This window comes from Phalacrocorax aristotelis, chromosome 3 (genome assembly GCF_949628215.1).
Source record: "Phalacrocorax aristotelis chromosome 3, bGulAri2.1, whole genome shotgun sequence".
Lineage (NCBI taxonomy): Eukaryota > Metazoa > Chordata > Aves > Suliformes > Phalacrocoracidae > Phalacrocorax > Phalacrocorax aristotelis.
The window spans coordinates 116,290,219-116,316,664 of NC_134278.1; the positions used below are offsets into that span (position 1 = coordinate 116,290,219).

Consider the following 26,446-nt stretch of genomic DNA (forward strand, 5'->3'; position numbering starts at 1 on the left):
GGAGGAGGCTCCTGCAGCCTCAGGGGAAGGAACAGGACCTGCCTGAGGACAGCATAGCAAAGATGTGTACCTGCTAGGCATTGCCTTAAATGTGTTGCGGAGAAGGGGAAAACCCAAGACTGAGTCCAAGGGTGCTGACAGGAAGAGCAATTTGGTCCTAAAACTGAAAGCAGCTGTGTGTTTGTGCAGCTGCGAGCAGGGCAGGAGGGATAAGGAGTTTTTCTTGGAAGGGTGGTCTTGAAATAAACTAACCTTAGAGGCCTTTAATGTAATCACATTCTGGCCCTTCAGGGGATGGCTTTCTTCACTGTAAACTGGAGGAAAAGCAGTAAGGTCCCTGGGTGCAACCTTCTGGGCTTGGAAAGGGCAATGCCCTCTGGAAGCAGTAGGGTTGTCTGTGCAGAGGGCATCACTCCTGTGTCTCACAAGAAAGTCTGTGTCTGGGAGGAAAAGAGGACAGGGACCTTAATAACAGAGCTTCACAAGCATGTTTCCACTTTATTTTAAATCGCACATGTGAGAATAAGCCTCAGACTAGGAGTCACTGATTCTTCAGTGAGCAGAAAATCCCTCTGTAATCTCAAAGGGGAGCCTTGGAGGGGAGCAGTATCCCACTAGCCAGGCTTGCATGGCCCTAAACACCAGGTCCCATCTTCCCTACTAAAGGAAAGGCCGTAGTGCCATGCTCCTGTTCCTGAGGACACACAATCGCTGTCTGCAGGCAGGAATAACCCTTTCCCTCACCTCAGCAGCTCCTGGCCCTGCAGGGACAGGGCTGGTGGCTGAGGTAAGAGGGAAGCCAGGCACAGAGCCAGGAGGGCTGCCTGGTCTCAGCCCAGGAGGGAGGTTACTGCTGCCCACTGTGCAGGAGGCGCTGGAACAAGGAGCCATCTTTCTGGCTTAGGCGGGTGGGTGAATCCAGCTCTGCCACTCTCCCAGCTTGCATCACCAGCACGCGGTCTGAGTCCAGGATGGTGTTCAGCCTGTGGACAGCAAACACCAGGACACACGTTGGTGGATTTAAGGAGAATCCCTGGATACTGCTTCCCCTGCTGTCAAGGGATAGCCCAAGGCATGCCCAACATCAGGATCTGCGGAGCACCTCCCTGTGCACTCAGGGGCATGCTGCAGTTCAGCTCCCCAGAGAGCCTCTGCACACTGCTGTTATACACCACCTCTCAGGAGAGCACAGCAACACCTTCCAGTTGCTGGGCATGGCAGGGCACCAGGAGTGCAGAGGGAAGCTCTGTGGAGGGAGAGCTCAGTGCACGCCTGATTCTGTGGTTGCACAAGATGTCTTCGTTCCCACGGGAGAGTTATTGAGTTGATTCTGTTTGCCCCTACGCTTCCTCACCTGCCACCTCCTGAGGGCAGCAGAAACAGACTTGTGCATCAGCTGTCATTCCCCAACAGTCTGGCATCTTTGCTTATGCAGCCACCACCAGTGGATTTATAGTTGCCAGACTGCCAACCACAGCACCCACAGCACACATATGCGCCCAGTTCTGCTCAGATTGCTTGCAGGGCAGCAATCTCTGGCCCTGGGGAGGGAAGACAGGACAGCAGGAATGCCTTTGCACAGTCGTGCACTATTCAGTGCAAAACTACAGCCCTACGAAGTTGCAAGTCACAGGGAAGACACTGCACAGGATTTGAGCAGGTAAAAAGCGTTACGGACTTCAGGACCCTGGTATAAATTCATCGCCAAAAGTGTGCCACGCAGCAGCACTGAAAGTGACCTGAAGGGGCAAGGGACAAGTAGAGTCACTTCCTGTCCTAGATTTCACCCATCCAATTAATGGTTCACCCAAAGCTGAATGGCATGGAAGAACCATGGGTACAAAACAATCCCATCACTACCTCTCCCTCCTTACTGGTCTCCCCCATCTCCCTTCAGCCCAGTGCAAGAGGGGCTGGGGCCATCTTCAACCCAGTCTTGCTGCCCTGCCTTCTGCCACTCCTTCCTCTGCTGGTACTCCTCTCTCATTAATCCATCAGAGGTGGCCTCTCCCCACCCAACCCAAACACACACCTCAGCCCACGCTGCCCTTACCTTTCTACTCCATGCATAATATCCCTAGTGTAGGAACCATGTTCCTTTCACACCCCTCCTGCCTCACTCCTATCTGATGTATTTAACAAGACCCACTGGATTCACTTGCCAGGCCCAGCCCACCCTGCCTGTCATCCATCACTCCTACTTCTGTGCAGCAGGACAGCAGCCTCTGCCACCTGCTCATTTGATTTTTATTTTTGTGGTAAACTCTGTGCTTTGAAAACATCCTTTGAAAAAACCCTGCATAACCCTCCTCCAGATTCTCCTCCACTTGGCAAGAGTGGGAGCACTGCCTAACACCAACCCATCCCTTCTCAGTACCCACAGTGTTTGTGTTTTGCCCTCCTCCCTCTGCCTGTAACCATCTACTGCCCCTACTCACTCTAAATGTCTCAGCTGTGGGGCAAGCACTGCTGCCCTGTCCTGCCTGGGCAGCATCTAGCTTGCCAGCATCGGGTGCAGGGTGGGACCAAAACTCAAGGTTTTGGAAAACAGAACTACCCAGCATTCTGCCTCCCCTGGCCAGGAGCTGGCTGCAGCCCTTCACCACTGGCTGTCCTGCAGTGCCCTCTACTGAGCCAGAGACACCTGCTCCTCCTCGGCCTCCACACTGCTCCTTTCTTGTAGGACAGTTCTCCACTGCTCCTTGCCCCTTTCTGTAGGATAGTTCTCCATTGCTCCTTGCCCTAATTTGGCAGAACCACAAGGTCCAAATCACTCTCCCGATCCCACTAGGCAATGCCCAGGAAGAGACATCTGCCATATGATGATATGATGATATGATATGATGAGTGCTTTGCCATTTGCTGTCCCCCAATTTCTGGGTACAATGTTTTCACATCCAGTTGTTCCCAGCACCCAGGGGCTAATAAAAAAGAAAGTCAAATAGGCAAGGTCCAGCCTTTTGCACTTGAAAAGCCTCATCATGGAGACCTCCCTGCTCAGCTCAAGGTCCAGGCATGGCAGGCACAGCCATGGCTCCCTGTGAGTCATAGGATCAATTTAGGCAGAGTGCGGCTTCATCTGTACCTGTGAGCAATTGTCAAAACAGTTTTGTCAGCAAAGCGCTGGCGGATGGTCTGCTGCAGCAGCTGGTCTGTATTCTGATCCACGCTGGCTGTGGCCTCATCGATGCACAGCACCTGCCAGGCATAGAGAGCGAAGGGAGCTCCCAAGCACCACAGGGGAGACCCTAATCCCAGCCCAGGGACAGCCTGAGAAGGTAACACAGGTTGTCTGTTCCCACTGTACCCCAACTCTGGAGCACAACTGTCAGCAGTTCACCTTCCCCCTTGCTCCAATGGAGGCAGGTCACTCACCTTGGCCTGCGTCAGGAGGGCTCTTGCCAGACACACCAGCTGCCTCTGCCCCACAGACAGACTCTTTCCTCTCTCTCCCAGCTTGCTGTCCAATCCACCTGCAGGGGGGAAGCTCAGCAGTCATCCCACCAGGCTCTGCATTGGGCCCCAGATGGCTCCCCCAGTCTGGGCTTTTCCCAGTAGCACTCAAAATCCCAATCCTGCTCAGACCTAGGCCTTGGGAACCTGAGTGTTTATGCTTGGACACAAGCAATGACTGGCACAGAGATGCCATGCTCTGCTAGAACTAGGGTCTGGCTTCTCTCTCAGGCTCTGCTCTAACATCCACTGGGGCCTGGTTTCATCAGCAAGATCCTGTTACCCAATCCATCACCTGCCAGTCTCATATGCCACTAAGTTCCACGGAAAGTCACCAGGGTGCAACTGACCTGCTCCCACCCTTGTCCTAGTGTGGTCTCACCTAACCAATTTCCTACTGCATCCACCTGGCTCCTTTTCCTCAGCTCTCTGACCGAGTTGAGGCCTTCTCCCCTCTCCCAGTACCAGAGCTCACCAGCTGCTTCTCAATGGGTTCAGACTCACCCATCTGAGTAATGGCATCCCGCAGGTGGCACTGCTCTAGCACCTCGTGGAGCTCAGCATCTGTCCGTTTTCCCTGGGGGTCAAGGTTCTCTCGGATTGAGCCACTGAACAAAAACGGATCCTGGGGGATGATGGCCAGCCTAGATCTGCAAGCAAATGAAAGCTGAGGGCTCATGGGGTGGGTGCTGCAGAAAAGCAAAGGCTTTTTTTCTTTTTTTTTCTGGCATGGAGTGTGTTGGCTTGCTGCATATCTTAGAGGTAGAGAGACGTGGGTCACATGTTCAGCCTGGTTTCCTTATCACAGCTGTGCATAGCGCAACAGAGCAACTCATAAGAAGCTTCCACAGTCAGACAAGTGGGTGCCATGACAGTAAGTCCTTTTCTCCTCACTCTTCCCTTTGGCATCCAACCACTGACAGCTCTCAACCTCCAGGCCCCCCGGCTGCCCTCCACTCTGCTCAGCCCTCCATACCTCAGCTCCTCCAAGCCCACAAGCTGGCTGTCAACACCATCCAGGAGAATCCGGCCTGACTTCAGCTCCAGCATGCGGAAAAGGGCCAAGAAAAGGGTGGATTTTCCAGATCCTGTGCGACCCACAATCCCCACCTTCTCTCCAGGGTAAACAGTGAAGTTCACGCCGTTGAGTGCATTGGGCAGGCCTGCTCGGTAAGCAAGGACCACCTGCTGGAAGTCCACAAGCCCCTGGCTTGGCCAGTCAGCAGCAACCTAAGAGGGACACCAGGGTGAGACAGGGTATGACTGTGACTCACTGTCATCTTCAGCATCACCTCCCCACAGGCCAAGTCCCATCTGTCCCTTCGGATGGTTGCTTGGCTTCTGAGCAGACCCAATGCACAGCCCAGCTCTATCTCCAGCCCACTCCTAGGCTTGTTTTTCTCTCACAGCTTGAACCTAGGACCTGTTCTGCTCTCCTAGCCCTTCCTGTCATTCTATCCTTCACCAACTCCTGCAAGAGATTCATCCCCTCCAGTGGATGCACTGGTAAAGGATGAGTGACCAAGGCTGTTTCTGTGGGTGAGGGTCTTCCACCCATTCACTGGAACCCTGTAATCTGCCCAGGAGGCAAGTGCAGAGTGCAGAGCCAGAAGATGGGCCAGTCCCTGAGAACATATTTGAGCTTTTACCTGGACCAGTTTATCCTGGGACTCCATGGGGATGTCTGTGGTGTATTCCTCTGTCCGCTCCACACTCACCATCATGGTCTCTGTCGCAGTGAAGCTGGAAATAAGGCCTGAGAGCAGGTTTGTCACAGACAAGGCATATGAGAGTGCGAGGCCCACAAGTCCTGTGAGGACAAAAGCATAAGCAAGAATGTTACTGGCAGGGAAGGAGCTGGGATCTTGGTGGCAGGACAAAGAAACAAGGGAGAAGTCAGCACTCTGGAGTCTGGGATCCCACTCTAGGACAGGGATACGCAGAAGGAGGGACAGGAGCTGAAGCACTACACTGTGGGTAACTTGCAGTGGGACAGGGAGCAGGAACTCTGGATCCTATCCTAAAGCAGGGAGATGCACAGCTCTGGACTAGGAGAGAAGGAACCCCTGGGCCACAGCCTAAGAGTGGGCAGCCTACCTGGATTTCCCAGTCGCTTCTGGTGCTGGATGATGGCAATTCCTGCAATGGCAGTAACCACAGCGACCCCAATCATCTGCAGGCGGATGTCCAGCCACTGCATCGCTGTGTTGCTGGCAAAGAGGCAGCGCTGGTTCTGCTCCAGGCGCAGCTGATTCTCCAACTCAAACCTGGAAGGTACACAACAGAGGTTCCATTCCTGCTGCCCCAGACAAGGGGCATTCCTGCCACCCTAAAACCAGCCCCATGTCAGGACGGCCCTGGTCTATAAAGCCAAAGCTCTGGCTCTCTGGGTGCTCTTTCTTTCCACTCACCTCTGTGTTGCCCGCATTGCTCTGATGCTGCTCAGTCCTGAGAGGGTCTCTGAGAAGTGAGTGTAAATGGGAGACAGGGTGACACTGTAAAGGCGTTTGAGCTCCCGGGATGTGCGCCGGTAATAGCGCTGGATGGAGAAGTAGAGAGCAGTCAGAGGGAGTAAGACCAGAACAATCCAAGGGAGGCCATAGGTGATTATCACCAGCATGCCCAGGAGCCCGTACATGTTGGCCATGAAGATGTTGAGGATAAATGGCAGGCTGTCATCCACGCAGTACAGGTCTGAGGAGACGCGGTTCAGGATCCGGCCTGTTGGTGTGGTGTCAAAGAAGGTGACTGTGGCCTGGCAACAAGGGAACCAGAAAGTAAGGTTCGGTCAGCTGCAGTGAGATTCAGCCACAGACCAATGCCCAGGAGAGCAGCACCAAGGGGACCAGATGTGGCCACACAAGGGTGGTCACCACAGCCCCCTTCCTTTCCTCAGCTAGAGAAAAAATCTCAGACCCCAAAGCCAGCACCCACTCACAACCAAACAACTCATGATGTTCACACAGTGAAAGGAAGGAACCCTTCTGTGGTGAATAGGATACAGCTACCAAGACAGCAGTCACTCAGATCCCATACTGGCCCACCAGTAGCCAGTGAGACAATCCTCTAATCCTAGCCTCTAATCCTCTAATCCTATCTCTAGCCTGAAGACCCAAGGAAGCCCAAATCCTAAAGAAAGTTAACAGGTACATACCAGCACCAGCCCTAAATCTTGCTTAATGACTCCTTCCAATCTCATCTGAATCTGAGCTCATGATCCTGCAAAAGCTACTATGATTCAGTTGGTCCTCATTTTGGCTATTTATCTAAGCATAATGAGTTAAAAGATGCATATGCCAGCCATAAAACACCTTTCCATGGAATAGAATAAGCCTTACAGGACACATTTTGAATCCTAGCTCATTGGCCCCTTGTGCTAGCTCTGGTGTGGCTATTTTTGGATATAGTCTTAAGGGGAGCTCATCAGCTAATACCAGCAGAAACCCTAATCTACATCCCAAACCCTTACTCCCAACTGTGAGAAGAATATTAGGGCAGAGTGACTTGCAGGAGCCCCAGCCTGCCCTGGACTTCCTGACCATTACCTTCAGAATCCTCTGGAGGAGTCGGTTGTGAATGACAGTGGCAGCACGGATGGTGCCATAAGCAAAGAGGAAGGCCCGAAGAATGGTGAAGAGGGAGTTGGCCCCTGCAATGCTCCCATAAACTATGAGGTAGAAATTCACATCCAGTGAACCACTGGAAGGGACTGGGGTAGTGTTCAGAACTTGAATGGGAGAGCTGGAACAGAAGGAGGAAGATTATGAATCTGCCAACGTACCCATGACAGTAAATTCACAGGGCATGAGAGCACAGGAGCATACTCAAGGGGAAACCAGGATACTTTAATCTGTTACTCCTACAAGAGACCACCCCTTTGGCATGCCGGAACAAACACTCTGATTACTATGTAGCTAGGGGTTTTCTATCAGCCCCAGGCAGAAATCACCTCATCAGGTCAGAGATTTTGATTCTCTTTCTTTGTCAAAGCAGCCACATGGATCCCCTGCAGTGGGATAGTCAGTTTATCCCTGCTCTCAACAAGGATCTGCCTTTAAGGGCAAAATGGGAGTGTTTCCAGCTTCCTTTGGCATCTCCTGACAAGTATTCACTTACATAAGCCCAACAACAGAGAAGAGAAGCAGCTCTGGGGAAGGTGGGGAAGCTGAGCAGACCATCGCAGAGGTATTTGCTCTCTGGGATATGCTGGAGATCCAGTGTGACAGCCACCAATCTGAGATATTTCTGGATGCTACAGAGAAAGACAGACTGCATAAAGCAGGGTTCAACCTTTGAATAAGCAAATATGAAGCAGAAAAACTAGAGGGGAAGCTGCTGGACAACTTTTGTTATTGTCTCACTATCCAGTCTAGTCTTTCCCTGCCTTCATTCTCCACTGTTAGTAGTGCAGCAGGAGCAAGGGAACAGCCTTGAGCTGCAGCAGTGACAGGGCACTGCTAGAAGAGCAGACATGCAACTGCAGCAACGAGACAACAGATCCTGTTCCCACCTGTGCCCCTCCCAGTTGTGCTACTTTAGTTTGGGGAAGAGAAAAGGGGTCTTCCTGCTGCAGGGAGAGCGATTAAACCCCTGGTCTCTTTTCTTTCCTAGACTCTATACAACCAGGGAACAAGAGGAGAAGAATGTCTAAAGAGAGATGTGCTCCTGGGCCACTGCCTCACCTTGCATCAGGAGCAGCGAGAAGAGGATGGATAATGCCAGGCAGCTGCCCACTGCCAGCCAGTATGCCTTGTACACCTGAAAAGCCACTGCCCCTTCTTTCTTCTCTTCCTCCTTGTGGATGAGATGATTGGTTTGAGTTGATTCTTCTGCCTCTGTCTCTATGGCCTCTTCTTGGCCCTGTTCATCAGGGGCTGTGCGAATGGAGGCAAAAGCAAAGGTCAGTGCAATGCAAGTTCCTCCTGCAGCTCCCCCTTGCTGTGAACAGAGCAAGTCTAGGTTATGAGGAAGACTTCTCTTCCCTCTTCTCTCCCCTTTCAAGACAGGTCCAGTCCTGGCAGACCTTCATCCAAAGCTGGACTACAAGTGGAACAACAGTCTCAAATACTGCTCCCAGAGCAATACCCAAAGATATGTGGGCCTCCTCTCCCTCTATGCACACACTACCCACAGATCAGCACTGCCACAGCAGTCCAAGGTGGTGGGAGCTCTGCTCTAAGGCCAGCAGCCATCAGGTACAGGTTCTGCCTGGGTGCTCAGCTGAGCTGTGCTGCCCCAGCCACCCTCAAGCTCGCCAACCTTTATGCTTCTGACTCTTATCCATATTCTTGAATTTGGGGAAGGCTTCCACAAGTGGCAGGATATCAGCTGGTGTGCCTGCAAAAAGAGACATGCAAATGCTTCAGAATCTGTGAGGAACAGATGCTAGCTACTCACTGTCTCTTGCTATGAAATGGCCCGGTTTTGTCCTCTCACAACATTTCCAATTTTCTCTCATAGCACCTACACCCTTGAAGTCCCTGCTCCATACAAGCTGCTATGGCCTTCTGCCTTATTAGCCCCCCACCTCTAGGGCTGTCCTAGAGGATGTTTCATCTGTGCATCCGCATATTCCCTTCCACTCCATCTTTGCCCACATGCAGTGTCTTCAAGCTCTTTATCGTTGGGTTCCCTACTAGTTAATCCTACTCCCTTATGTCGGTCTTTGCTCAAGCCATTCCAAGACTGGCACACAGGCACAAACAAATGCCTGAGAAGACAGCCAGTGTACCTGTCTTAACTATCCTGCCATTGTCTACTAATAACAAGGCATCGGCCTTCTCCAGAAACTCTGTCCTGTGCGTGCAAAGGATCCTGGTCTTGTGTTTGAGAACGCCGAGAATGCATTTCCGCATAAGATGGTTGGCTACGTCTGCATCAACAGCAGCCAGGGGATCATCAAGGAGGTAAAGCTCTTTATCCTGAGAGGGAGACAAAAGACAAGGATATAGCTGCTGGCCCTGCCAGAGCAGGCAGTGCTGTAGAGAAAAGTGCTAGTGCCTCTGCATGGCACAGTGCCAGCACCTTTAGGGCAGCATGATGTGGTTTAAGACAGGCTGCCAGAGAACACTGTACAACTGGGTGCTTCCAGCTTCTTTACTTGGCACTGGTCACAATCTGCCACAGCATGACTGCTTTGTTATTTACCTGGTAAACAGCTCTGGCAAGGGCTATTCGAGCCTTCTGTCCCCCACTGAGTGTCACACCATTTTCACCCACCTCTGTCTGGTCACCTGCTGGTAAAATCTGAAACATTCAAGAAAATCCATTTAGAAGGGAAAGGAACTACTGGGGACCAAAAACCAGAACACTGGAGTCCCTCTCCTGCCTCTAGCAGTAATTCCTTAGGGTGACACCTTACCAAAAATTAAACAATTCAACAGTTGATACCCTGGTCTGCAGACACTGGCAAGCTTGGCATTTATGAAACTAAACTTTCTTACACTCCAGAATAGGGTGACCACATCTAAACTACCCATTGAAAGCAGCTTCTAGTCTGAGATAACTCTCAAATTGCGCCTGAGAATTTTCTGGGAGAGCATGAGTTGTACCTACACCAAAATCCTGCCAGGGCCCATTCAAACAGTTTAGCAATAAAAACTACAGAGTTTACAGAGTAGCTGGAAACAGTTTCCTCTTGATTTGGTAGCATAGGCATAGTCTACTACTTCTCAAATAAACATCTTGCCTTTACAGTGTATTCATAGCTCCAGCCAAAGCAAACAGGAGCTCCTAGTTCTTGGCACTTTAGAAAATCAGGCATGAGGTTATAAACTGGGAGAAGGCTAGCTTCCTACCATATATAACAGCCAGGTTTACTGGCAAATACAGCCATAATCTTGTGCTGGTTTTGGCTGAGAAGGGGTTAATTCTCCTCACTGTGGGGGTCGGCTACCTTTCCAGCCTCCCGCGCTCTGCCGCGTGGCGGGGTGGGGCTGGGAGGGGCAGGGCCGTGGTGGGGGCAGCTGACCCCGACTGGCCAATGGCAGGTTCATTCCATACCATGTGACACCATGGCCAATATATTGAGGGGGGGCAGTGGCAGCGCGGGGGGGCGCGGCGTCGGGTCGGCGGGCGGTGAGCGGCTGCGGCGCGTGCGGTTTGTTTCGGCGGTTCGTTCCCCCTCTCCCCTCCCCTCCCTTCCCCCTCCCCCGGGGCCTTGCGCCTCTCGTTGTTCTCCTTTACATTGCATTTCTACTGTTGTTTCTTTTAATTTTAATTATTAAACTGTTCTTATCCCAACCCACGAGCGTTACCCTTCTGATTCTCTCCCCCATCTACCGGTGGGGGAGTGAGCGAGCGACTGTGTGGGGCTGAGCTGCCGCTAAACCACAACAAATCTTCAAACTTAGAATATGTGTATTAATGATGGGAGGACCTGACTCAGCTCTTACACATCTCAGGGAAGTTCCTTCTGATCAAAAAAAGCATCAGCTGCTGATTGGTCCTGCCTGAAAAACCCAGCAGTTGCCAGCTCTGCAAGAACATGTCCCTTCCCCAGGATCAAGAACTTTTTGCTCAGCAGCAGATGAAACCATCCAAAGTGCTACCACGGTGACTTCACACCTTAAAGAACCATGGGGCCAGGTATGGTCTGGGATTGATAATCAGTAACGCTGTGTGACTGGGACATTGGAAAAGCAGTCTATAGCCTGAAAGAATGAGAACTGCTCCGAGGCTCAGGCTGGATGCAAAAGCTGGCCAAGAAGGCCCAGGCAGGTTTACAGTTTAGGTACTCACGTTCAGGTCCTCTGAGAGGGCACAGGCCTCCACCACCTCCTCGTACAACCTGGCATCATATTCCCGGCCAAAAAGGATGTTCTCCCGGACAGTGGTAAACTGTATCCAAGGCTCCTGTGTGGCCAGACCAAATCCTTGCTCCAGGTCACAAACATACACTTGTCCACCTTGTCTGCAAGCACGCCAGAAGTGGGTGAAGGGCAACAAAGGAGAACTGTTGGCAGGTCAAAATGGCCTACAAATAGGGATAGCACTGGATAGTCCCTGCCTACCATGGCATGGAGGCACTAGGCAGAAAGGAGGCTACTTACTTAATGAGCTCTCCAGTGATGGCTGCAAGCAGAGAGCTTTTGCCAGAGCCAACCTTCCCAACGATGCCCAGGAGCATTCCCTGCAAAGGAAAACGAAAAGGAGCAACGTGGTGTGCTAATACTGGATGGCCTGTCCAGATTTACAGAGCCACATGTAGCCTGTAAGAAAGCTGGCTACTGTCTTAAACTAGGACTATCTCACAGGTTCAGCAGCAGAGCTGGGTAAAGTTGTTGGGTAAACCAGAATCCTTATATGGCACGACACAGGTCTGCAAGGAGTGTTAACTCTCGAGCCCAGCTATGTTCCTTGCCTGGTCCTCTCCTACAGCAGTAGTGGAAAGCAGAGGGAGCTGTTCATCTCTCATCTGTAAGCCCTGCCTGATCTCCTCCAGCACCCTTCAGCTCTGAGAGATGATGAATATATGCCCTGTGCCTCTTGAAGATTTTGATGCATGGCTCATAAGACCATGAAAACATGCCATCCCTGCTCCATTATTCGGCTTCCCTAGTGCCATTATTCTCTGTTACCTCCTGCATCCTTGCTCACCTTTCTCACTGACAGGTTCTCAATGTGCAGCTGCAGAGTGCCTCTGGTTAAGGGCTCCCTGGTGCCTTCTTCCTCAACTGGTGCCCATGAGAAGGCTGCACATTTTATCTCCACGGCAGCAGCAGTACCTGAAGGGCTATCTGCAAGAGAAAAAGCAGCATAACATTGCACTACTACAAGAAGGCCGCAAAATGAAAGGCACCTGGCATCACAAATACTGTTGGCTTTGTTCCCACACAGATGAGACCATGGACAGAGCACTGCCATGCTGCCCTTGACACAACCAAAGAAAAAGATGCTTGTGTACTGACTTGCCCTTAAACTTATACCTCCCACCCCCCTCCTCCAGCTCCCACCAGACACACATGGTGACCGCTGGCTGTCAGGGAGACACTGTAAGGATAACCTGGTTTTATTATTGTTGAAGGTAAAAGAATGGCAGGGAGCTGGCAAAAGGCAAGGAAGGAGAGAAAGGGAGCTGAGATGGCTCAGGAAAGGGGCACCCACTCAGGCCTTTCTGCCAGGCAAAGCCAAGGTTGTTGATGGCTTCAGCATCAGAGGAGCTTTGGACAGAGTAAGGAGCAGCTTCTTCTAAGCTCCATGGGGACAAGCAATGGCCTACAGTTGGTAAAGAGGAATATAGCCTTGTCTCCCATTTTCCACAGAAATTAAGTACCTTCACTCTGCCTCTGACAACCGAATGTCTTGAATCATGGGGTGACAGCCAGCTGCCCTCCAGTACTGCTCATGGGCCTCACACCTGGGCTCTGCTCCGAATACCCCCTGCCCTGAATCACAAGCCCAGCAGCACCCTTTGCCATTACCTAAGGCATAATAAGCTTCCAGGTCCTGGTCCACGAGTTCAAGGAAACGCTGGATTCTATCCAGGGAAACTTTGGCTTCCAAAGTCCCATTCAACACCCAGGGGAAGCTGTTGAGAGGGAGAATGAGCATCCCAACAAGGGCCAGTGCTGTGAACACCTGCATGGGTAAGGACACAGCCATGAGTTGGAGGCATTACCTCCCTTGCATCTTGTATCACCCAAACAGCTTCACCAGTGAGAGCCTGAAGAGCTGTGGGGAGACAGAGGCTGGGTTCACTTCCCAGAGAAGATGCCTCAGGACTACAGCCTCACTGCAGACTGTCCTCTGCACAACACAAGGTTGGAGGTCTCCTTACTACCTACTTACCTTTGTGGCAGTGAGCTGGTGACCTAACAGGACATAGGTGATGAAGATGGCAATGGAGACAACAACAGGCAGTGCTGCCCACAGATACACGCATACAGCATCCAAGTACTTCACAGCTCGTAACTTCTGCAGCTCTTTAGCCCGGCAGGCATTTATCCTGGTGCTGAAGTGCCTCTCCCAGGCGTAAAACTTGATGACACGAATGCCACATAGAAACTCTGTCATTAGCTGCAGGCAAAGAGGAAAAGCACATAGAGCAACCAGTACCCACCTAATGCACCAAATGCCAGCTATGCATCTCGGCTTGGGCCAGGTTTGCAGTTGCCTCCTGCTAAGGGCCAGGCTAGAGATACCAGGAACCATTTATTGCTAACAAAGACATAAACTCAAGTGGCGGCTACCAGGAACTTTGCTATCACTCATTCCACCAGCTTCTTCAGCCATCTGTATTGTGTACGGCTGAGGAAAAAGCCAAAATATTACACTACTTCCCAGCAGAAGGATGTGCAACACAGAGATGTGTGGAATTACTAGCTCCAGCCTGGATACCATGTGGACCTGAGAGCACCTTTCACCTTCAGATAATACCACCCAACTCTCAGGCCTGGTGCTGTCATGACTCAGCTAGCCTGTATCCAAAGCCTGGCTGGCTCACATCTAGGAGCTCAGGTGTCCCTGCAGCAGCCCTCTCATTCCTGCTCTCAGGTCAGCATGTGCAGAGCAAGACAAGATGGGGCTGTGTCTGACATTAAAGAAAACTAAAAAGTGAGAGTTCGCTCAGCAAACCAGCCTTGCAACAGCTGGAGAAGGTCCAGCATACCCCATACAACTAGATCCACCTTCTGGCAGGAAGAGAAGTAATTTTAAAGCTCCCAACAGAACTGCCATGGAACTGTCTTATGTTTCATGCTTCCAAAGCGATGGAACTAGCAAGTGAAAATGCTGTCCCCTCACATTCAAGATACAAGACTAAAAGATGGGAATCAAATGTTTGACATCTGGCAAGGAAAGAGATGGCACTGCAAATATGCAGGAAGCAGTGGAAAAGATGACTGACGGTGCCACACTGGAGTGATATAAAACCACTATGTCTGTAATCATTGCCTTTGTCCAGACTGCCAGCCATGTCAACATTGACAACATCACTGGAGTAACAGGGTAGAAGCATCTCTAGAAGAAGCAATCAGGAGACCTACCTTAACTACTACACTCAGAAAAGAAATGTGCAAGGGAACCTGAAATAGCCCAGGCAGCAAGACAAGCATTAGAGGTTCACTATCTTGTCAGTGGTTAAACTGCATCAGCCTGAAACAGTTTTGAACTCGTGTGGGTGTGTGTGTGTGCACGCCCCCTCTGGCATTTTTCACAACAGTTGTGATTCAATTATCTGCTTGGGACTGTGGCAAGCAGCCAAACAGCCAATGTTCTAGGAATAAACGGGGAGAAAATATAGCAACAAACTCAGAGAGCCACTAGCTGCCCCTCACCTTGACCCGTGTGTCCTTGTGTTTCAACATCTCCTTGTTGTTCATCATGATGCGGTTGGCTATGACCTTGTTGATGGGCACAAGCAGCAGTGCCAGGGCCAAGCCTCCCAGGAAGGCGATGCCCACTTGCCGATAGAGGAGGTAGAGGGTAATGCCAAACTGGAAAGGCAGGCTCCACACCTCGTGGAAGCTGAGGCAGAAGTTGACCAACCTACTGGTGTCTGTGCTCATGAAATTGACAATTTCCCCCATGGTGAAGCGGGTAAGGCTGGTGCTGCTGACACGCAGAGCCTTGCGATAGATAGCAGAGATGATGGCAGCCCGTGCCATCAGAGTCACCTTGTTCACCTCATAGCTGAACTGGTTCCGCAAGAGGGCACCCAGGAAGGAGCCAGCAAAGAGCCCGAGGGCATAGAGCACCCCATGGCTCAGAGGCTCCTGCTGTGACTCCATGAAGTTCACCAGCAGGTTCAGAAGGAGAGGACCCGAGAAATCCAGCAGGTTGCCGGCCAGCTTGAGAAGCCCAAGGGAGTAGAAACGAAGCCCAAAGGCTGCATGAAGGACTGAGAAGAGTTGCACAGCCTCCTGGGCCTGGTGCAAGCTGTCCAGGGCATCACTACTCCCATCAACTCCAGCGATGATTGGGCTAGTAAGAGACACCGTCTCCTCCTCTACTTGATGCAGACTTGCCTTCTTCTGCCAGCAAGAGTAGAACTGATCACAGACCCTGGCAGCCTGGAGCTGGCGAGGAAGCACATAGACATCCTGTGGCTGGTTCAGCTTCCACTGATAGCCACGTTTCATAAGAGGGTTCATCCAAACATAAAAGAAGCGCGAGAGCCAGCTCTCACCATCTTCTGCCACTCTCTGCTCATCAGGCACTGAGGTCCCTGGCTCTGAGACGAGCTGGTCTTGTTGCCAGGAGCAATTGATGGAGAGGAAGTCTTGCCTGCCAGTGGTGGGTAGGAGGTAGCCGATTACATACACAAGCAGAGAGGCCAGCTGCAGACAGAGAATGACAAACCTGGAGGAGGCAGCAGGGTGGGTAAGGGACCAAGCTGTCCTGCTTTGGCAGTACCACACCAGTGTGATGACAAAGGAAGGCAGGGGTAAGAGAGAGAGGACAGCCAGGGCCGCAGGACCTCTGGTAGAGCTGTGAATGGACCTGAAGAGCATGAGAAGAGCGAAGCCATGTGTGAGCCAGGTCAGGGTGGCAATGCCATTTGCCAGCACTTCCAGGTACACAGGGCCCAGCTTCTGCTGAGAAATGGTGGCTGGGATGGCATCAGCAAGGAACAGGCCAGCAAGTACAAAGGAGGTGGTGATTCTGCATCTCCAGCCGGGCCTGCAAGACAACCCAGAGCCAGATCTAGAGGAGGAAAGAGCAGAGAAAAAAATTTACAGTTGAAAACCCATCACCTCTCACTCAGTACTCTCCTTTCTTCCTCCCTCTTCCCCTCTCTACCTGTTCACTCTTACCTAACCTCCTAGATTCATCTCCCTAGATTTGTAACTTTTTCAGACTGTAGGCATTGCTAAACTATATCAGGTCAATATAGTTCAGGATCTGATAAATACCAGAGATTCAGATGCTACCAAAGAATAGCATTTCACTACAGAAATTTGTTTGCAAGCTGTGATATTCTGTGGTTAAATCAGACTCCAATCCTTGACGATTTTAAAGAAAAAAAAAGTATTATTTAACCTCTTTAACACAAATTCTGGATGATCAAATTCTGTGTCACATCTCTGATCCTTGATTTCTTTTATCTTTTTGATATTTTGTCTAGAAACATTATCATCACTGTTGTTTCAGTGATCCTGTGTATGTAAAGTCCATAATCTTTATTATTATATCTATCTATAGATTACATTATATCTATCTATATTATTTTATCTAAAAAAATGCACAACAAAGTATTTAATTATCACGTGATTCATTATCATTTGTAGCCTTTCAATATCAGTGAACATTGCCATGTTTACAAATTTCAAAAATGCGTAAACAGAAAAACAATTTTTCCTTTTTTTGAACCTCTTATTACCTTACATACATCTTCCACATCACCTTGGATTTATATTCTCTCCAGTTATCCCAATCCCCATTCACTGAAATTATTTTTAATTATTTTCTATGATGCTCACTAGCCTCTCTATTCTTTCTGGATTCCTTTCTGCAATGGAGGGACCAGAGCTGTACACAGTACTCTGAATTAGGATGGATGCTGACATATATAATAGTGCTATAATACTGTGTCCTTCCCTAATTATGTATTCAGCACATTTTAGGGAGACCTAATTTCCAGCCTTTCCACCCCACCTCCAGTCCTGCATAATAATCAAGCGCTAGACAAGTTAGTTGTCGTACCTTGGAGTGCCAAGGAAGCAGGCACTGACCACTGCAAGGATCACATGAGGAATCACATTTAATGTCAGCTGATTAAAGCAATGGCCAACGCTGCCATGAATCCACACAGGGAGTGGATATTCTGGGCTGGTCCCACACAAACCAGCCAGGATGTTCTCCATTTTTTGCTGGGAATTCAATGTGAGAGACAGGAGCTCCTAGGGTAGAAAACAAAAAACACCATGAGGTATAAAATGAAAAAAGTACAGCCCCAGCGCAAGGACTGCAGTAAGAAACAAACATAGGGCTAGCAGCAACTTCCTGGGTCACACAGTCCAGGCCCTGCTATTGCACACTTGCCATCGTACCATCTACTTTACAAAATTATCAAACCCCAGCCTAATATAAATGATGCTGTTTGCCCCCTTGAGTCACCCTGGGACCTCAATGTCTGGAAATTTTAAGCTTTCTACTTATTTCTAGGCTGATTTTTGTCCCATGGTCAGTTTATCCTTTGAAGCTAACAACAGGAAGCATTTGATCACTCTGAAAATTATTTTGAGCTGCTTAAGCAATGATCTATCATTTGTATTTCCATCTTCAGAACAATTCCCCCGACAGTATCCCTTAAGACAGCGGGTAAAATCAAACACCCTGCGGATCGCCTGGGGGGATGCCAGTGTCCCTCCAGAAAAGCAGGCGGCACCGCCAAGCTAGAGGGACAGGGGAACCAGCAGGACTCAGTCCTACTGTGCTGATGCACACCTGGCAAGCCCTCGGCTTTACAACCCTTTCCTTGTTAGCACCAGCCGGTCCCACCTCCAGTCCGGGGGCAGCCGAGAGCCAGGCTCGGCGCGGGGCCGAGCTCGGCACGCAGGAACGGGACGCTGCAGCAGCGCAGCCGGGGCACCGGGCCCTGTCATGGCGGCCCTCCGGCCTGTGCCGGTACAACCCTCGGTGCGAGGAAGCCCTGGCCAAGGCCCAGCCCGGCACCCGCCTCGCTGGCCCAAGGGGTAGGCGGAGAGGCCGGCACGTGGCCCGCAGCAGGCGGGACCCCCGGGGACCGGACAACCCCCCCCCCGGCCACTCCCACCGAGGGGACGCTTCCACCGCCCCTCCCGCCCCGTACCTCGGCTCGCCCGCCCCCGCCTCTGCGCTCCCCACAGGGGTAGGAGAGGGCGGAGGGCTGCCCAGTGCGCCCCCTGGGCGGCGGGAGGAGGCGCTGCAGCCCCGGCGGCGGACTGGGCCGGTGCCGAGGAGCCCGGGGCCGGCGCTGAGGCCGAGTACTAGCCGGCGGGCGGCGAAACGAGGGCGCGAGTTATTGAATCACAGAGTCATTAAGGTTGGAAAAGACCTCTAAGATCATCAAGTCCAACCACCAACCTGACACCACCATGCCTCCTAAATCACATCCTGAAGTGCAACATCTACCCATTTTTGGAACACCTCCAGGGACAGTGAACCCACCACCACTTGGGCAGCATGTTCCGGTGCCTGACCACTCTTTCAGTAAATTTTTTCTAATATCCAGTATAAACCTCCCCTGATACAGCTTGAGGTAGTTGCAGAGAGCCATACGGTCTCCCCTCAGCCTCCTCCAGATTAAACCCCAGCTCCCTCAGCCACTCCTCATAAGACTTGTTCTCTAGACCCTTCTCTGGACACGCTCCAGTACCTCAATGTCCTTCTTGTAGTGAGGTGACCAAAACTGAACACAGTACTCGAGGTGCGGCCTCACCAGTGCCAAGTACGGGGGCACTATCACCTCCCTGCTCCCCTGCTGGCCACACTATTGCTGATACAAGCCAGGATGCTGTTGGCCTTCTTGGCCACCTGGGCACACAGCCGGCTCATGTTCAGCCAGCTGTCAACGAACGCCCTCAGATCCTTCTCTGCTGGGCAGCTCTCCAGCCACTCCTCCCCCAGCCTGTAGCATTGCATGGGGTTGTTGTGACCCAAGTGCAGGACCTGGCACTCGGCCTTGTTAAGCCTCATGCAATTGGCCTCAGCCCATAAATCCAGCCTGTCCAGGTCCCTTCTGCAGGGCCTTCCTACCCTCGAGCAGATCCACACTCCCACCCAATTTGGAGTCAAACCGGGTGATCCGGACCCGGGAAGCTGCTTGGAGGTGGGAGTGCCAGGCCCCGGCAGTGGCCCAGGCCTGAGGCCCAGCTGCAGGGAGGCAACACGCAGGGCCCTGAGCTTAGAAGCAGTTGTCATCCCTTCCCGAGCTGCTCCAGCTCAGGCGCCTTTTGGGTGCCGCAGAGCTGAGCAGCCAAGTAGATGGCAAACCCAAGGGAGTTCAGGGATTCAGTCAAACACAGGAGGCTGGGATAAGGGGCAGAAGCAAACAAATTAAACGTGCAGCTCATTCAGACTTTTATCTTCTAGTTAAAAACAAACTAAAATTCACTCCCTGGTCACGAAAAAAATGTGATTTTCCTCAAAATTCCTCTAGTTCCTTCCTGGTGAGTGTCTGGCACTCCATGAACATTTTTACACCAACACGCACCAGAAGCACATTATAGCCCCGCAGCGTGTCAACCAGCACAGGAATATTTATACACCACTGTGCTTCCAGAAGTCAGCACTGGCAGGTGCAGCCCAGGCAGTACTTTTATGGGTATAAATGTGCTTTTATGTGTATAGCATTCTTTGTTTGTAGCACGCATTGCTACAAGAGCACTTTGCCAACAGATAAGTACACCCAAAGTGGCAGAGCTCTCCTAGCACAGTAATAGCCACAGAAAGCAAGATCATTATTTTAACCTAATATGACCACCCAAGTAAAACTGAGTGAATTTCAGTTTGTTACCTGCATTGTGCTCAGTGACTATGTTTGTCCAGACCATAAACACATGAATGCAAGCAGCAACCCCAAATATGACACTCAGTTTTTATTACAAAAACATGTTGCATTAGGTGTGTGTGGATGTGTGTGGGTGTGTGTGAGTAAACACTCAACTTTCCAGCAAGATAAACGAACCTGACATGACATCCATCCAGCCTCATCCCCTCCAGACTGTTATACAATAATGGGAGCATGCAGTAAATGTCACCACACTGGCAATTTTAGCTGCTACTGATGATTTTACAGCAGATGCTCTGGATACTTCATTTTCCCAAACCCTCCCTCAGTACTCTCTCTTGCCAGGGAAAATTCACGTATCTCTGTAAATAATTCATCATAGGTAGCAAACTTTACTTTCAACACGCAGCTCATCAGATATACAATAAAGCATTCTCTGAGCTTAGAAGTGTTATCAGTGGGGTGCTGAGGAAGGAAAATATAAGTAACATTCCTGTCTGGGAAAACAGAGTGATCTGGCTGAGTGTGAAACAGCAGAGATAAGCAAGAGCTTGGAAGCCACAGTACCCTCCAACCATAGTTTCTTGAAAGGAGCATGAGGAGAGGGTGGTTTTCCTAAACCTATATATATAGCTCCTTCTTTAGTTGTCTCTGTGGATTCTGGTTTCTCACAGCCCTGAAAGTAATCTTTGCCTGTCTGTCAGAGAAGCAAGGCTGCCTTTTCACGACCAAGCTAGCTACTAATACTGAACACTGTGTGTGATTTGGTCAGTCTGCTCTTTCTCCCACAAGTCATCCAATGGTTTCTAGAATAAAAACCTTTCCTGTAGAGGCCTCGATAATATGTTTTATGTTGTCTCTGCTCAAGGAAGCTTCCCTTCAAAAAAATGCTGCGAAAGCAGCAAACTCTCAAAACAGCAAATAGCGGATGTGTGAGGCTGGGGCATAAGCTGCATACAAGTGAAACTTCCAGATTTCATGGTTCCGATGTCTTATCTAAGTATTTCCAAATTAAAAAAAAAAAAAACAAAACACCAACAAAATACCAAAAAAACCCCAAAACCACCAACCAACCACTTCCTCTAACTTCATAAGATACCAGATAGTTAACAGGACAAAGGCCATCCTCTCTCTCCCGAGATAATCACTCACAGAGCTTTTCCATTTCAGGTACATTGTGTTCTAGCGTTCCCCCTTTTCATGTGCTGCATTCTGTTTGCTCATCTTTCCTAACCTCTTCATGTTCAAAAACATGAACTTTTCCGCTTCAACTGAAAGATGGCCAGCTTTCAGATGTCACAGACCCCTTTTTGCTCCAGAAAGCATTACCTACACTCACACAGGAAAACAAACGTAAAGGATATTAAAAGAAAAGGAACCCTAGAAGAACACCAATCCACCCTAACTGATCTGAAATCACTGGTGTCTGTTCTGCATAGGTATATTTAAAGAGAAGCATGGCAAGAATCTAAATAAACATTTCTCCTTTTGTGCTTCCTTTTGATTACCTCCCCTCTTCCTGAATAATGCTGCCTGTGACATTTACTGCTACGTATTTGACTGATTTAAGATGTGCACCATGTGGAGTACAGGCTTGTGGGTATATTGCTTACAAAGTACCTTGCACACTATAAATAATCGTGCACCTGACATTCAAAGTGAAAAGAAACCCCAACATCAGGTTTAATTTAATCCACCCCCACAGGCCAATGCAGGCCAGGTTTTATTCATTGCCTATTATCCAGAACTTTTTAATGCTCTAGATTGCTATACCCACAGCAAGGAAGAGCTCTCTGGCAAAGGGAGAGTGTCCCCCACCCTTTCACTTGCGAGTCTATCTTGTAACATATTACTTAATACCCCTCCTAGGACCTGGAGTCAGGGAATGAGTGTAGGCTATGTGCCCATTCCACCTCCCAGCTAAAAGTAAATATTGAGCTGAAACAGAAGCCAGCCTAGACAAGCCTTAAATTCAGAAATATCAACCTTGTAATCATAGATGTAAAAATCTCTGAAAGCAATTGTCTGTTTGGATGTGTTTCCTGTGCTCCCAGCCAGGGCTCTGCTATCAGCTGAACCATCCTCAAATTCCATGATATCACGATGAAAGCAAGCTTGATTACTTGGCTCAGTCCAAAATTTTTCATGAATGGGCTGCTTCGCCTGGACCTGAGGGTACAACATAGATATTTTGCCCTGTTTCCCAGGGGAAAAAATAATGCAAAATTCAGAAGACAGAGGAATATCTTCCATGGCACCTTCTCAAGAGAACACTTATTTTGTCATAAAAACCACAGAAGTTGCCTTTGTTCTTACTAGAGTCTAGCCATTTAACATTAGAGAGAGTGTCGCATGGTCATCTCATGTCCCTGAATCTAATCTTGACTCAGATGTAAGAAGGTAAAAAATTATAATTAAGGTCTTATCTTTTTCCCTATTGCTGTACTGCTTTTTAACCTAATGGTCCAACCTGAATTAACTTCAATTCTGATTTCTGTTCACTTGTTCATACTGTTAACTTTTCTCATTCTGTTCTTTCTCAATGTTGTTTGCTCCCTTGACTTTCTTATTCGAGGCCTAATGAGAATTCAGAGACACCTTATTACCCCAACATTGCCCTCAGCACCCAATTAGCTAAAATCGCTCCAAGAAGCAGCTAATTGCAAGTTCAAAGATGAGCTTTAGAATTCCAAAGAGGAGTTTTGAGCTGAACTTGTAGTAGAGCAGACTGACTGGCACCTCCTTTGTCCAGTGAGAGTCTGGAGCACCAGTCACAGGAGTATTACAAAAATCTCTGCAGAGCAGGTAAGGACCTTGCCTGACTTTTTCAATCCCTGAGACAAACTGTAGTGCTTCCTCTTGCAAAGACATGGAAACTCTCAGTTTGCTCTTCACCATCGGGCCCAAATTTCAGTACTTATTTTAGGAAAAATTTACCTGAATCCCACTATAGGTGTTCAGTCCCTTTAAAAACTTAACTTAGTGAGACATGTGATTGAAAGATGACACTACAGCTAGTATAGAATGAATTCATAAATCATGATTGTAAAGTGATGCTCAGTAAGATGACAGGGTGCTACAAAACGCTAATGAGCTGTAGTCAGTCAAGAATTTTTCTCCAACAAATGGAATTTTTCTCTTCTGAACTCTTAGCACCACAATACATAGCCTCTTTACTTTCTTTTTACCACTCCTCCCTAGAGCAGTTCACTTACTGGTGTGCAGATAAAAGATTTAATGAACTTTCCGATTAGTTATTGGTATCTGGATTCCTTCACCTCCCAAATACTACTGAAAACTATAACAAGAAACCACCCCGACATCTCCTGTAGACCTTTGGATACAAGGCAAAAAGAAGTTAGAAAATACTTTCACATTCTGACATTTTCCAAAGCTTTTAGATATTATATGCATAATTTTTATATAAAACTCTGACAGAAAAAAAGAATTTGCTGGGTTTCTTGGTTTTGTGGCTTTTTACTCTTGACCATTTTAAAACCAAACTGTGGTTTAAAACTATTTTTTAAAACTGATGTAAAGAAAGCAACAGTGTGGAAGAAAAGTCCAAAACCAAACAACTCCATTTTCTCACTCTTGCTAGGTTGTTTTTACCTATTTCAGTTGGTAAAACTGAGCGCTTGATGCAGATGCCTGACACTAATGTATGAAAATGTGGTTTTCCTTTTAATGAATAAACAGAACGCATTTGAGATAACAGTATATTCCTTGTAGGGATAAACTACTTGGATGTGATCTACTATGCAAAACTAGAGGGGAAATTCCTCTGTACACATCAGTTTTGTAGTTATCTTAAAACACTGCTCTGTGCCTCTCTGAGCATCACCATCTGCTGCTTAGGGTGGTTAGTTGGAACAGGTTGAATACCCATTGCCTCCCCATCATTGCATTTTTCTCCCACCAGCAGCAGATCTGCAGTCTGCTGGGCATCTTCAAAGATGACATTCATATCACAAGATACTTACCATTGAATTAAGATCATAATGAACTTTTATCAACTTTAGAAGAGAAAGGGGAAGAGTAACAATGGTAACGGAAAATAAGAGTCTTTATTAGCTTGTGCTTATTTTGATGACTGGCATAACCAAGCGTATTTCCTGAGTCTATGCAGAGGTGCATTCACTCAGAAAATGTCAAGGTGGGGTACAATTGTGTATCAAAACTAACTGCCCAACCACTCCCAGCAGAAATACCTTATTATAGTATCAGATGGACCCCCACCCATCGGCCTGCTGTTCTTGCCACTACTATAAATAGCATGCTTTAAGTGGTGTGTTATGTTCTAGCAAATACACTCCCAAAAGACATAGGCAAAATTTAAACCGAGTCTGCAAATATCGACTGGGTCTTCAAATACAAGCCCTCACATGTCAAATTTTGGGGTTGTCCTGTACAGGGACAGGAGTTAGACTAGATGAACCTTGTGGGTTCCTTACAATTCAGGACATTCTAGGATTCTATGTCATCTAGCTAATAATAAAATACAAGTTTAATGCATGAAACTTCTCCCACTTTCTAAACAAGATATAAAGGCTCAGGAATTTGGGAAATGGAGAATTTTGTCAGAACCTTCATTTCTCTACATTTCTTTCTACCGCTAGTCTATTTCAGTTAATTGAAAACACTCTCCCTCTTCCTCCTCACCAGAGGCAGCCCCTAACGTGAAATACAAGAAACATTCCATGCTTCGCTTATGAGTATCAAAACTGTCACACTCACTTGCCTCCACTAAGCATGGTCGGTAGCAGCTGCTCAGGTAAGGAGAGGGAGAAGGCAGGCAGCAAATCCTCCCCATCATGTCATCCCAGCTCCTGGCAGCCACAGCAAGGAAATTCGTTTGGAAATTTTCTGAGCTGGAGGCTCATGCTCAGCATCACCTCATCGAGCAGCCAAGGATTGCTCTTGAACACACTTCTACTTAAGGACAACACCCATGACGACAAGCTCCACAGCACAGTGTGTGTGAAGAAAAAAAAAACCAAAACCGAAAAAAAACCCCACTAAACCCCAAAGCTCTTCTGCTTTTGCCTCCGACCTACACGCTGCTGTCACCGCAGGCACACCAAGCCGCGGCAAGACCTGGCCGAGGCCCGCTGCTTCCCGGCCCTTCCGTCGGCATTTCCCCTCAGCCTCCCTGAGGAGGGGCCCTCCACGGCCGTCCCGGGTAAGCTCCTTCTCTCTCCCCCCTCCCGCCCGCCTTCGCCTCCCGCCCGCTCTCCCACCCGGGAGGGCTCCCGTTGAGAGGTGCGGCGTGGCGGAAAGCCCCGAAGAGTCAAACAAGAGGGAGCAGCCGCCCGCGCGCACCCGAGCGTGTCCCCCTCGCGGCCACCGGGGACCCGAGAGCAGGCAGAGAAAGAGGAAGGAAGCGGCGCCCCGCACCGCTGAACACAGCGGCAGCGCCCACCCCTAACCTGCTCGCGGCTCACCCCGCCACACGTGACCGAGGCCCGCCGACCGCCATTTTGTGCGGGCCATCCCCAAGCAACGCCTCCTGCACCCCGCCCCCTCCCGGGCCCCGCTCACCCCGCCCCCCCCCTCCGGGTCCGGGGGTGCCGGCTCGGGAGCGCGCGCAGGGCGGCCAGCGGCGCGCACGCGCGGGGTCGGGGGGGGGGGCCAGCCGCGCCGGAGGGGGGGGGGCGAAGGGGGGGGCCGGGTCAGAGGAGCTGGGGCGCCCGCGCAGGCCGCCGGGACCCCCGGGCCGCCGCCGCCGCCATCATGTACCGCTCCAGCAGTGGCCGCTCCGGCCCCTCGTCCTCGTCCTCCTCCCACCGGCTGAAAGAGGGCAGCTCGTCGGGGTCCCGCGCCTCCCGCTCCAGCACATCGGGGCCGGGGCCAGGCCGCGGCCGGCCTCCCCCGCCGCCGCCGCCCGCTGCCGCCGCCTCCTCCACCACCACCTCTACCTCCCCGCCGCGCTCTGCTTCGCCCCGTCCCCTGCCGCGCCGCCACCGCTCCCCGTCGGGCCACCGCGGCGCCTCCCGCCGATCCCCGTCGCCGCATCGCAGCAGGAGATTGCCATCGCCGCCGGGAGGACCGGGGCCTGGGGGGACCCGGGGCCGACGGGGGAGCGAGCACGGAGAAGGCAGCAGCAACCGGGTAACTACCGCCGTGCGCTGAGGGGTCCCGGTGTGGGGCTTGCCCCCTCCCTGCGGGGCTGTCAGCCCGCGGCGGGTGGATGTCCCGCCGCCTCCGTGGCCCCTGGCGACACCGTCCTCCGCGCCTTGGCGGCGGATGTCTCTCCCGGCACCGGCCTCCCCTCGGTGGTACCCCGGCCCCCCGCCGTGCCCTGGGGTCGGCCCCTGTCGCCCCCGGCGGAAGGGCGGGAGTGGGGAGCGGCGGGGCCGGGGCCCCAAACTTGGCGCGGCGGGGTCCTTGCGGAATTGTGCCGGCCCCGGGCGCTCCCTGTGCGCACGGAGAGGGGCGATTTGCCCCGGTTCATTAGAGAGCCAAATGGGAGGAAAAACCCAAAACAATTGATTTCCACTTTAAATAATGTTTCCTTTAATTTCCGTTACGTTTTTATTTCTCTCTTATCGGCTAGAGCCA

At 50.5% G+C, this 26,446-nt stretch overlaps 1 protein-coding gene across 9 annotated transcripts; it reads right to left on the minus strand.

Moving 5' to 3' along the window:
* Positions 1–465: 465 nt before the first annotated feature.
* ABCC10 (ATP binding cassette subfamily C member 10) lies at positions 466–25,992 on the minus strand. Of its 9 annotated transcripts, none has more exons than XM_075089243.1 (22): positions 25,625–25,992; positions 17,098–17,294; positions 14,730–16,074; positions 13,243–13,470; positions 12,876–13,032; positions 12,052–12,191; positions 11,505–11,584; positions 11,194–11,407; positions 9,601–9,699; positions 9,185–9,374; positions 8,713–8,790; positions 8,136–8,327; positions 7,570–7,705; positions 6,999–7,194; positions 5,865–6,208; positions 5,551–5,720; positions 5,103–5,263; positions 4,430–4,683; positions 3,958–4,103; positions 3,376–3,473; positions 3,086–3,198; positions 466–983 (listed from the first exon to the last, which is right to left on the minus strand). In XM_075089243.1, exons 1-22 carry the CDS (start codon positions 25,898–25,900, stop codon positions 848–850), a joined length of 4,950 nt encoding a protein of 1,649 aa, XP_074945344.1. In that variant the 5' UTR covers positions 25,901–25,992; the 3' UTR covers positions 466–847. The 9 variants fall into 9 exon arrangements, with proteins under 9 accessions (XP_074945344.1, XP_074945342.1, XP_074945345.1 ...); XM_075089241.1 differs by having other exon boundaries at positions 14,730–16,098; positions 25,625–25,991; XM_075089244.1 differs by having other exon boundaries at positions 11,194–11,365; positions 14,730–16,098; positions 25,625–25,989.
* Between the last annotated feature and the right edge of the window lie 454 nt (positions 25,993–26,446).

Coding starts and splice junctions, on each gene's coding strand:
- ABCC10 (XM_075089241.1), bottom strand. CDS start 25,900: ATGCGGCGACGGGGATCGGCGGGAGGCGCCGCGGTGGCCCGACGGGGA. Junction 6,209..6,998: donor TCCTCCAGAGGATTCTGAAG/GTAATGGTCAGG, acceptor CCTTGTTGCCAG/GCCACAGTCACCTTCTTTGA. Junction 5,264..5,550: donor GAAGCGACTGGGAAATCCAG/GTAGGCTGCCCA, acceptor TTGTCCTCACAG/GACTTGTGGGCCTCGCACTC.